This window comes from Dioscorea cayenensis, chromosome 18 (assembly GCF_009730915.1).
Source record: "Dioscorea cayenensis subsp. rotundata cultivar TDr96_F1 chromosome 18, TDr96_F1_v2_PseudoChromosome.rev07_lg8_w22 25.fasta, whole genome shotgun sequence".
NCBI classification, from domain to species: Eukaryota; Viridiplantae; Streptophyta; class Magnoliopsida; order Dioscoreales; family Dioscoreaceae; genus Dioscorea; species Dioscorea cayenensis.
This window is the reverse complement of record NC_052488.1, coordinates 1,527,329-1,540,549: the sequence shown is the minus strand read 5'-3', so window position 1 is coordinate 1,540,549 and position 13,221 is coordinate 1,527,329. Positions and strand designations below refer to the sequence as shown.

The following is a 13,221-nucleotide window of genomic DNA, read 5'->3' as shown; positions in this document are numbered from 1 at the left end:
CAAGGTGAGCTTGACGGCTATGATCTTTAATCCCCTTGAATGTTGAGCCGAATCCCCCTTGAAATTACTCTCTAGGTGCTGGAGATTTGTCTCTTACCTTCCCTAACTTCGCCTCCAAGAATCGGGCAAAAGAAAAACCAAGAATGCTCTAAAAATCCTCATCAACTCTATTTATACCAGACTGATTACGGGCTTCTTACACATGGCTATAAAGGAGCTGGAGAAGATAGTTGCGAGCCTTACGAGGCCATCTACGGCCGTAAGTCATATCCGTAAGGTCTTATGTTTGTGATGCAGTCTAGCTTACGACCGTATGTGTTGGATTATAAACTTCACTATGTTTCTTCTTGAGACTGTTCTTATTGACACATGATGTAATCATAAACTCCTATAGATGGTCCTTACGGTCATCCTTGCCTGCGTAAGCTTGGCCCGTAAGGTTCTCTAATTTGGTTCTGAATTCCCCTTACGGGCATACATGCCCGCAAAGTTCTCTTGAATCTACTTACGGCCGTAAGGTTGGTCATAAGCTACCTGTAAGCAATTTGGTTTGCCTTGTCCTTGTTCAAATGATGCCGAGAGAGGCCCAACTTCATTGTTTAGGGTTTGAAATGCTTCTTTTGTTTCTATCTAGTCTTGAAATGTTACCCTAAGTCTGAGAATGTGAAACACACTATATTTATCATCAAATTCTCCTATATGATTCTAATACATGTTGAATGAGTGTACAAAATGATATTATAAACAATGTACACCCATCAACTATCCGGACTTCAACTTTGAAGACAAGGTTATTTCAGGAGGAGGAGCTATTGTTGCAAGTAAACCCAGAGCTGAAGCGAGGGCACATAAATATCACAGCAAACAGAACAATAAAAGTGAGATTGAGTCAAATAAATTTAAGAATTATGTGATGTATTACTTGTATTGATTATAATTAAATCTCTATGTAAACTAGGCCTTTGTTTGTTATAGGCTAGCCTGTCTAGTGAGTGGTTAAAGATGCGCATATTAGGTGTTTGTTGTTATGTCTCTTAGAGGTTTGTGACAATGATTTGTAAATATTATAATATGAGAATAGTAGAGGAAAAAAGAGAGAATGTTGTTCCTCTTCTTCATCCTCTTGACTGTTTTTTCCCTTATATTCTTTCCTATTTTCAAGGTTGTTAGACCTGAACTGGGCATGAACTTAAACTCGGCCTTCAACTGACCAGGCTAAAAACCAGATAATCCGGCCGGTTTAACTAGGAAACTGTTAAATCAACCCGGTTAAATCGGCCGGTTCTAGCGGATGATAGAAAAAGAGAGAGGATGAGAGAGTGAAGGAGAGGAAGATAGAGAGGAGAGAAGGAGAAGCAAACGTTGGGGAAAGACTTGAGAAAGAGGTAGATGGAATCGTTTGATCATGACATGGTGAACACATAGCGAGAGGTGGCGAACGAGAGCGACGGAGGAGGAGCTGTAGCGGTGGTGGTTGTAGGGCTCGGTCCGAGTGGGAAGAAGATGAGTTAGATGACTAAGCTCTCATATTTTGATTACAATAATAAGAAGATGAAGATTAAGAATAAAGTTTAAAAAGAGAAAGAGATAGGTCATATAAGTCCCCATATGTATGACCACTCGGGACTCACATATATCATATAGATTTGAGATTTTTAATTTTAATTTTAATTTTTTTTAAATATTTTATGGGTTTAGAAAGTTAAAAATGATATATAAAATTAAAATTTTAAATATTATATTTACTTAATTATGCTTTTTTTAGTTATGAAAATAGTTATTATATTAATTTTTTATATTTATTAATTATAATAATATATATTGAATAATTTATTATTGACACCGGTTCAATTCTGGTTCGACCCAATTGAACTCATTGACCCATAACTCTTGGTTTTAACCGGATTAATTTCTGAGCTGGATCTAATAACCATGTCTATTTCTTCCTTTAACATCTTTTCTCTCCCTTCCTCCCATCGGACATGTTACGTTGAAGGCTTGCATCACAAATGGTGCATTTGAGATTTTAATGTTTATTTTTTATTGGTTTAATATAAAACAAGTCATTATTCGCATTACAATTAATATTTAATTATTTTTTATTTTAAAAAATAAAAAAAATTTCCTATACGAATTTAATTGTGATGTTATTTTCAAAATATATATATATATATATATATATTTTTAAAAAAGTGATGAGTTGGAATCCAAATCCAAGGCAAGACATCCAGCCTGTTTCCATCATACACAGTGCCAATAATTTGTTTCTGATACAATGCATGTCATCCCCACACTTTAGCAAGTTGGGACATGATGGTGATGGGCGTTATGATAAGTGTGACAAGAAAAATAAAAAAAATCAGATATGTATTTTTTAATTAATAAATCTTGTAAAATTAAAAGAAAATTAAAGTTAAAAAAGGTTAATAAGTGGAAGGTAACCCATTGAAATCCACCTAATATCTGATAATAAAATTTCCTAGGCATAGATAAAGCATAGTGTAAAAGTTGGTCATATGAGACCCTACTAAAAATAATAATAACAAAAAAAAAATATTTATGTTTTAAAAAATTCTAAAAGATATTAATTTATCGTATCACTTCTTTTAGAAGTTGTTGGATCACATGCAACCTCTTTTACTTGTACTAGGAATAAGAAGAAATTTAGGGCCTTAATTATACTTGTATTTCTATATCTGGTCGACCCTAAATGAAATACTCTATGGGATAAGGTTTAGTATAATCAGTTAATAATTTACAAAACAAATTAGAGTTAACCATGATTAAATTTAATTAGGTGGCATATAGGAAATGAAATAACATATATTTCTTTTGTTTTAATTGTATTTTAGCCATATTTGAAAAAAAATATAATTATTTTTAGGAGAAAATTTTTATTAGTCTTTAGATCTTTTTAAAAATCCCATTCAACCCATTCGACAAAAGTTTATACTATTCAGTCTTTTTTTAAAATTTCATACTATCTACTCCCTATCATTTTTTTATTCCTAAAAATTCCAAAAAAAAAAAAAATCCCAAAATTACCCTTGTTTTCTTTTTGAAAGGAAGATTGGCACCAACTCTTGTTCTTCTTTTTCTTCTTCTTTTGGATAGGGTATAACCCTTATCCTCTCAACCCGCTTCCATCTTGACTAAGGGATTATATTAAGCATTCCATCAGAGCACTATTTTAGCAACAAAAGTCTTGGTCTAGGTAAGGGAGTGACCGAAGAGCCCTGTCGAAAGAGAGTGAAAGCTAGCGGCCAAGAGAAAATGCTAGTATGAAACCCTTTGTGGAGGTGCATCTCCATGATAATGGCCATGTTAATAACTATTTGAGTCATGTAAGTTTTTCTTATTGTAGGCCTTGGATGGATACATTTTATAGTATTGCATGGCATAAAGGAGAAGGTTGTGTCGTACAATTCACTGTCTTAATCGCATAAGGGTCGATACTAGATGAAATATGCGAACGGTGGGGCCTTGAAGCTCTTGGAGTGAGGGCAAAGTACTTAATGACAAATGAGCACAAGATAGTGTCTCTTGCATTAGCTTAGAAAGTGACTTTCCTTGGATGTGCCACATTCACCATATGTCCAGGTAGAATATCGTTGATATGATAGCTGAGGTTGCCAATGGGATGACAGAGGACCCTTTTGGGTCAGCAATGCCATCGTAATTATTGTATATATTTACTTGTTGACTTATTTAGAATTCAAGTCCCACATTACTTGTTCTGCTTGTTGCTCTTGCATTCAAATTCAACTTGTTGCACTTACTTTAGGTAGTTGAATGTTAGTAACCATCGTGTTATCTATAATTTTTTTATGGATCAAGGTATAAATTACGCTAAGTGCTAAGTTACTATTGTTTCAGCTTATATATATATATATATTATTTTGTTGTTCATTTTTTAATATTCATAGTTACATGTATCCCTAACCATTTAATATTCATATTGGTGTAATTAGGGATCCTTTATTGCAAAGTGCTTCATTTAATCCATACCCTATGTTGCCATCAAGTTTATTTGGCGAACTTATAATAACATCAAATTCTTCAAAAAATTCTGACATCGATGTAACCTTGTGATGAGTGTACAATTGTTCATTATTTTATAGCATTTTGTACACTCATTAGGCATGTTTTAGAGTTATATTTTGGAATTCGATGCTAAACATGGTGTATTTTGCATTCTCAGGATTCTGATAGTGCTTAAAGATTAAAGAGAGACAAAAGAAGTATTATAGAGCCAAAATGATGAAGATGGAGCTCTCTTGGCATCAATCAATAAAGGATAAGGCAAACATACTTACTTACAGTCACCTTACGACCATGCTTATGGTCATAAGCTTCTTTTAAAGAACCTTGTGGGCATACTTATGATTGTAAGGAGGAGTATAAAGATATTCAAAGGGACTTATGGGTAAGCCAGATAGTAAGGATCATCCATAAGAGCTTACGAGCTTAGCATACGGTCCAGCACTTACGACCATAAGCTGGACTGTAATACAAGATAGAAGACCTTACAAATGGGACGTACGACCGTAAGTGATACTGTAAGGCTCTTGACTCATCATCCCTAGCGCCTTACGGCCAAGTCGCCTGTAAACAGCCTGTAAGTGGCATAATATAAATATTTCTGATGAGGGTTTTTAGGGGTATCTTGGGTTCTATTTGAACACGAGGATGAGGGGAAGAAAATGAGTGAATTTCTAGGGCTTTGGAGGTAATTCTATAGGGAGATTCAACCCATCTATCTTGGAGGAGAAGGATTGTAGCCGTCAAGATTAGCTTGGTGGTGTTTGTAGAAAGTCCTTGGGCGTTCTCCGGCAATCATCTATCTAGGGTTTATTCAATTTGACATTCGTTGTGGATCTTGTTGATTTAATTATTTTTTAATTGGAACCCATGTTATTTGAATCCAATTGCATGTTTTATATAGCTTGATTACTAACGAGGCAAAAACCTAGTTTTCATGCATAATGTGCTTTGTGACCGGCAGAAATAAGTACCTAGTATAGATATGCTGCGATTGGAGGGGATTGTGAGTAAGCCTAGCAATGGGGTACTTTGGAGTTGAGAGTTCTCCTTCCTCAATCCTCCCGAGTGGATTGACAAGTGATTTTCATGCTCTTTGCAATCGTAGAGAATATATTTTACGAGAAATCACAATTCTATTATGTATGAGATTATGGATAATCTTTTCTCAAGAAGGATTATCTATTTTAGAAATTCTTGTCAATCCACATTGAGATTTCATGAAGTGCAGTGCGATTGTGAGGTGTTTGTATCAGCACTATATTGAATCAGTTACTAATCGCCCTCGAAAAAGGGGTTTAATATATTTTAGGATTTCTCTCGATTCAAATAAATTGCATACTTATACAACCTTTGTTCTGAACTTAATAAACCCTAGAGGGATACTGTGCTCAGGCATCCTTTCTCCCCCTGGTTTCTCGATTTCTTTTATTCTCTTTTACTTGTTTTCTTTACGCTTGCTACTAAGTTTGTTCACACACATCACTACTTTCATTTAGGCTAACTGTCAGAATAGGGATTAGTACTAGTATTCTCAATCTTCCCTGTGGATTAATACCCTGTCTTCACGCACACTAATACTACTTGATCGGCGTGTACGCTTGTGTTAATCCCTATTACCATAGTCGATCAATGTTTTGAAAATGCGCAACACTTCAAAGAGGCATTGTGCCACTAGGCTATCAAGCGCAATTTCAACTTTCATTTCATAAAAAAATGATAAAGAGAGAGTTATTGATAAGTGCTTGAATGAACAAATTTTGTTATTATTATTATTTGTTACACTTTGCATGTATCTCTTGCATATATGTGAGAAGATTTAGTTCTTAATTGGCTTATATTTGTATTCATATTGAAATGAAGGTACATAGGTGAAGAGGAATAATTAAGTGTGAGGCAATCTAAGCCATTTTTCAGCCAAGTATAGAGTTCTTAGAGTGGCTTGCAGGCATTGTAGCATTCTCACAAGCAATGTATAGTTGCACTGTAGATGAGGCACTATAGCAGCTTACTGGCATTATAGCACCGACCTTATGGGAACTGCAGCATTAGTAAGCTGAAAACAGGTAAGCTTACGGGCACTATATCACCAGTAAACTATAGGCAGAGAGGTTGTGGGCAAGCTTATGAGCACACTTACGGGTAATGTAGCACCAGTAACGACCCCATATGTTCAAGTTATAAATGGCCGAATGCTAGGGTTTTTTTTTGGAGATCTTCTCTATTTTTTAGCTACCCTTTGGGCAGCAATTTGGAGGGGTTCTATAGCGTATCTTCTCTTAGGGAAGAAAGCAAAAGTGAGAGATTAGATGAAGGTTCAAAGTTTCAATGGAGCCATTTGTGGAGAAATCCCGGCGGTAATATCAGAGAATCTTCAAAAAACTTCATCTATCCAAGAAGATTGCGAGCTTTGAGTTAGTTTTATTATTCTCTTTATGTATTTTATTTTTTTTAGATTGGATTGTTATTCTCAAATACTAATTTCATGGTGTTTGGGTATAGATGAACTCTAGGGTTTTATTTGTTTTGAGGCTTGGTTGTTATTGGTGATGATCGGAAAGTCTACATGGATGGAAGCTAAAGTGAACAATGAAGTGGAACATTGGATAAGTCTCATTGACTTGATCTGTAGGTTGTTAAGTAGTTCTTAGAATAATGGAATGTTAATATTGTGCTTTGAAGCATGTGGTTGATTGTTATATAAGTGTGGTTATGGGTACACAATTTCATGTGAGTAAAATCTCTCCCTTCTATTATAATAATATCTATCTCAATTGTGTTTAGATTGAGCTTTTGTATGATTGTTCTCACACTAGCTTTCTCTCATATAAACTTCTCTAACAGTTGCGAACATTCAATTTTTCTACTCAGAGTGAGGGATGATTAATGAGTTTTGGTGAAATATTTTGTTTCGTAAATTAATTGGAGTTCATGTGTGTATATCAAGTCTTTGTAATGTTGAAATATGAACTTTAATTACTTATGAATTATTAGAGGTATCCGATAATAAAACTGTAATAATACGTGTGATTTAGAGAGTACATTGTAAAATTAAAATGCTATATGTACCTATTATACAAGAGATTGATAGTGATCAATGACGAATAATTTAGATGAAAGGGAAACAAATAGAGATATTAAGCAAGAGTAAAATGAAAACTAGAGTATTGAAAAATTTATCTAGTTTTTGGTCCTTTCAGAGATAATTCTAAATAGTTAAAATTAATAATTTGTTGTTATCATAATTACCATTTTCATTTTTAATTATAAAAAAAATGGTAATAGTCATTATTTTTGTCTTTAATTATATAAAAAAGACTGTAATAGTATTTAACTATATATATATATATATAAATACTATAATAGTCGTGGTTTACATCTTTAGCTATTAAAAAAAACTATAAATGCAATTATTAGATAGACTCATCATAAAGCACCTCAATCGGGATTCGGGAATGATATATACCAATAGTAACCAAGGGAATCAAGTAAAAAAAAAACATTAATGTTTGTTAGTTGGTAGTTCATCACCTCAATTATTGAGACAAACAAACACACACATGATAGGCTCTACCATATACAGCGAGGCCAGAAATAATAGGGAAGGAGAGTGAATGGCAAAAGGGGAAAAAAATTCAATTAATAATTTTTTTTTTACATTTTTTTTAATTTATTTATATATTAATTTATAGTTTAATTCATAAGGTATCAAACAATAAATTTTAAAAAAAATTTCTAAAAAATATAATTTTATATTATATAAACTAATTTGTAAAACCAAAAACTAAAATATAGATTTTTCATAAAAACAAAATATACTATATAAAGTAATTTATAAAATATCGATAGATCGAATAATAATTTTTTGTAAATATTTATTAAAAAATTATTATGTTTAACACTATAGGTATTAATTTGTAAAAATATTGGTTTTTAAAAAAAATTAAAAATAAAAAACTCTTAAGAGAAAGGAGGGTTTACAAATTATTTTTTAAAAAATAAAAATAAAAAAACCCTAAAGTGACGCGCGGGTGGGAGGGGTAAAATAAGTGGGGATCCGCCGGGTACAGTCCGTGCGCCGAGGGTGGTCCTCCAGCGACGGGGAGCGGCCGCCCCTCTACGCTCCCTTCTCCCTCCGCCCCTGACTATAAATCTTCAACCAAGCATTATCCTTGTCATTCATCCAAGCTCAAGTCATGGAAGCTCAAGCACCTCTTCCACTTTCTAATGACCATGCCATCAAAGAGCTCGCTGAATCTCAAGCCTTCCCCTCCTCCATCCCTTCCAACTACCATGCTTTGCGAAACCCTGACGAAGAGCTTCGGCCTGAGGATTTCATCGATGAAGAGATTCCAGTCATCGATTTCTCATTACTCATCGGAGGAACTGCAATGGAAAGAGATGAGGTTATCCACCACCTTTGCATGGCTTGTCGTGAATGGGGCTTCTTCATGGTAATTAATATACAAGAACTCACTCTTTTTAGTGTTAATTAATTGAACTCACTTGTTGTTTAACTTTAGCCAAAGCTTTTTTCTAATTCATAAAATTTGTTTAAATATTGATTTTTTTTTCGTGTATTTAAATGTTCCATAAAAAAATAATTTCAATCTATGTATTTAATTTAAAATATTCTTTTTTAAGTTTTAAATCAATTCACAAGATTCTTATTTGGTAAAAAATAAACTAATTAGTAGTCTATATATCACTATGTACTTTGGCCTTAATAAGTTATGAAAAATAGCTAAAATAATCATGTGTCTTAAGTGATGACTATTAAACATTTAACAAAGTCAAGGTTAAAATGAAAAAGAAATAAAATACATTAATCATACCATTTTAAAGTATGTATATATATATATATATATAAATGATCATTGAGTCAACCATTGAATATCTCAATATTGGTATGACACAAGAGTGCTTAGAGGGAGGGTAATGGTTTCAATCTTTCCCCCGACAGTACTGTTCATGTATTGTTTATGTACTATACACCCTGGTTCAATACTATTTATCAGTACAATTCACAGGCATGGGTGTGGGTCTCTTATGGGAGAAATAGTGGGTTCACATTCTAGGATTGTAGAGCTGGATAATTTTTCTATGAGGTTCATAAAACACAGTAACTGGTACACCCTTGTATCTGTTTGTCTTTTTGATAATCTCTTAAATGGGGGAGGGGGCGCTTGTCACCTATTAATAATAATAAAAAAAAAGATTATTGAGGCATAATATATATAGCTTTACCTACAAAGAGATGGTATCCATGTGTATATGTGCGTAAATATCCCAAAAGTAAAAGTGATCTTTTCAATAAAATTTTGTTTGATTTTTTACCACAAGAGTAATTTTGCAAATAATAAGTTGTTTCATTTGTGTAAATATGATATTTGTGAACTCTCATTTGTGGAAATGTATAATAATTACCATTGCTTAACAAAATTTATTATTGTTTAGGTTGTGAACCATGAAATACCAAAGAGATTAACGGATGAAATGCTTGATGCTTTTGAGAAATTTTTCAATCAAAGTGCAGAAGAGAAGAATGAATACATTAACAAGAATGTACTCAATCCAATAAGATTTGGTACTAGCATCAATAATCATGAGGACAAAATTAGGTATTGGAGAGACTATCTCAAGGTGGTTGTAAATCCAGAGTTTCACTTTCCTGCAAAACCTTTCGGTTTCAGGTAATTAACTAAAATATTTTATTTTTAAAATCATCTATATTTATTTGTCATGAATTAAGTTCAGTGATTAATTTTTAACTTATCTAATTTTATTTCAAAGTCATTTTATATATTTATATGTCCATTATCATAGTTTGATATCATGTTTCTCGGTGAAATGATTCTATTTATTTCATTTATCTATATTTAGTATCAATACCTAAAACACTATAAGAAAAGTGTGGATCGACTTTTTTTTTTTATCAAATTTAAAAAAATACATGATCTTTTGTAAAATATAAATACATTTGTCTCGAGTAAATACATCAAACTTTTATTTTAACTAATCAATCTTTTATATCTCAAATTATTATGTGATTTAGCAATAAATTGAGATCTTACACATTAAGATATTCCAAATCAAACATTTAAAATTGATTAAAAAAAATATTATCTATATTTTTTTTAATAGAAATACGCTATTTGAGTATGCTGCATGCACAAGAAAAATGGGCAAAGAGTTACTCAAGGCAATATGGGAGAGTCTAGAACTCAAAACCGATGACATTGAAGTAGCTTTAGACATTAAATCTTGCTTCCAAAGCATCATCGGAAACTTCTATCCTCCATGCCCACAACCAGAGCTAGCACTTGGCCTTCCGCCACACTCTGACCATGGCCTTCTCACTATACTACTTCAAAATGGCATCAACGGCCTCCAAGTGAAGCACAACAACAAATGGCTCCATATCAAGCCACTTCCAAATTCATTCCTTGTCAACATAGGGGATCAAATGGAGGTAATATGTTTATTAAACATTTACTATTGATCATCTAGCATGGATTAGCTTGTTTGAGTAATTTAGCTTGAAATAGTGTAGTTTATTTTAAATTGTAACATTAGGGGTGTTATATACATATATTTTAATTCTTATTAAATCAATTTTGAACATATATCTAAACTAAAATATTACTGGTTGCTCAAGATTTATTATAAATTTAATGGGTGGAGCTCAAGTTTCATGATTCAAGCTTGATTCAAGCTCAAGCTTAACCATAGCCAATTAATATTGAAAGGCGGAGTTCTTACATATTTAGATATTGTATTGAAAATTTAATTATACAAAACATAGATTTGATTCAAATCAAGTGGTAAAATGCATATACACCTCTTAAATATCATATCAAAATATCATCCAGCACTTGTAAATTCAAACTAAAACTATTGTCATGTTAATCTTTCAAGATTTTGCTCATTTTAAAAAATTTATTATTTACTTAGTATATACCTAATAAATGTATGTAAATATATATTGCACTCGAGCACACAAAATACACTAAACATATTTGGCACATCAAAAACTCATCCTCCTCTGTATAAAGTGCCCGTTTTCTTCCAAAATGAACATAAATGCCTAGAAATAATTGATAAAACCAACATATATGCGAAACTTATATTTTTTTTTAATAAATGTTATAGCTAGTGAGCAATGGGAGATACAACAGTGTGCTTCACAGAGCTGAGGTGAATGGAAAGAGTACAAGAATGTCCATAGCCACTATAATAGGACCATCACATGAGGCCATTGTTGCACCACCACCACAACTAGTGGAACATGATCATCACTTGGCATTCAATGGCATGAGATATAAAGATTTCTTGGAGCAACAACAAGCCAACCCACTCAAGGGAAAGTCTATTTTGGATTTACTCAGAGTGAGGGATGAATAATGAGTTTTGTTGAAATACTTTGGTTCTTAAGTTTATTTGAGTATATGCATATGTGTGCATGTGTGTTTATGATTGTCACACCCACCCCTTCTACCGAGGTGAATGTGACACCCATCAGTTAAAAATTCATTTTAACTGGAAAACTGACACCTCTCAGAAACCAAATTAGACTTACAGATTACAATTTACAACTTTACACCAACTACAGGATTTAAATACATAAATACAACAAATATAATAACTCAAATTTACGGGTATAACCGCTAAAAGATCACGGCAATAACAAATAGAAAGAAAGGTATGTGACCCACTGCAATCTTGGACTCAACCCTGACTAGCTCTATAGTCGAACAATGATCTACTAGGGTCCTGCTCCTACAACTACAGCACGTTCAGTTGGTCGATAGTGGCTCAATAATTTTAAATAAGTAAATGTAATGTACATAAAGCAAATAAAGATCAATTTTAACAAATAAATTCAAACATTTCACAAAGACCAAAATTTTGGTAAAATACAACTTTAAAGAGCTTTTGAAACTTAATTTCATCACAAATCAATATTAAATCAATTTTTCCAAAAAATCCAAATTATTGTGAGAGACTGCCATCCTAAGAGCGACAGCTGGGCTTTGCCTCCTCATCACAATTCAAAATAACAAGTAATATAAAAACCGTCCTCAAATCCATAGCCCGAAAACTCTCCCCGACTTAGCCGTCGTCACGACTAGGTTGGGAGCCGCCAAGGTCTTCATAACCTTGATGTTGGCCCACCGGTCTGGTGTGGTGACCCCTGGATCCCGATGTATCATCCAATCAGAGCTCTACACTCCCACCTGATCTGGACAAATCAATACTCAGGTCCACCACGCCACCTCTAAAGGCTGGCCCGTGGGAACCCACTACTGTAGTAGTCAGGCCTTAGCCTGCCGTCACCATAAAATTTCTTGAATTATACTAACCCTGATAGATATAGCAATAATACAATCGGTATAAATTATATCACAGGATCCTTATCCAGGACAAGCATTCACATCTCGGAAATAAACATTATTTTCCACAAAGCCAATGTCAAAAGTATAACAATGCATAAACCAGTAAATTCCAGATCCATGATACCATTCCTATACCATGAATGAAAACCAATTCCACAAACAATGCCGATAAAACATTTTAATATGCTCACATGGTTTCACAAATCATTCCAAATCAAAGCATATGTAACCATAAAAAATAAACACATGAACCAAATAATTAAATCATATATATGTGTATTTTCACTATTTGAAAATACGTATAATTATACAAAATAATGTATATCAATACGATCGTCATGGCACATCAACGGCAAATAAATAATAATAAATATATGTATATTTCAATAGCATACACAATTAAACATAATAAAATGAAATAATTAAACCATCATTTCCAAAATACTAGCCATTAAATAATTATTTCCAAAATAATAATAATTATCCAATAATTTAAATAATAACCACTATCAACTCACCTGGTTTCTCTTGGGTTTCTTGTTAGACCTGGAACTCCTTCCCAAGCCTAATCAACACCTAACAGGATAACAGAATAAAATAAATAAATACGACAACTAAAAACATAATTGAACCTAACAGAAAATACAATAAATCAATAACCGACTCTCTAATTGGCCCACTCACTCCAATCGGTAAAAACACGACCTTGCATAATTAAACCGGTCTCCAATTACATTTGAATAAACCCAATTTAGGCTAGACCATTCTGAACCAATCTCAATTC

General features: G+C 33.0%; 1 protein-coding gene across 1 annotated transcript; it reads left to right on the top strand.

The window, feature by feature from the left end:
* Positions 1-8,105: 8,105 nt before the first annotated feature.
* LOC120282584 (protein DMR6-LIKE OXYGENASE 2-like) lies at positions 8,106-11,448 on the top strand. Its single transcript, XM_039289424.1, has 4 exons — positions 8,106-8,495; positions 9,499-9,734; positions 10,186-10,513; positions 11,194-11,448. The coding sequence occupies exons 1-4, from the start codon at positions 8,238-8,240 to the stop codon at positions 11,443-11,445; spliced, it is 1,074 nt and encodes a 357-aa protein (XP_039145358.1). The 5' UTR covers positions 8,106-8,237; the 3' UTR covers positions 11,446-11,448.
* Positions 11,449-13,221: the final 1,773 nt, after the last annotated feature.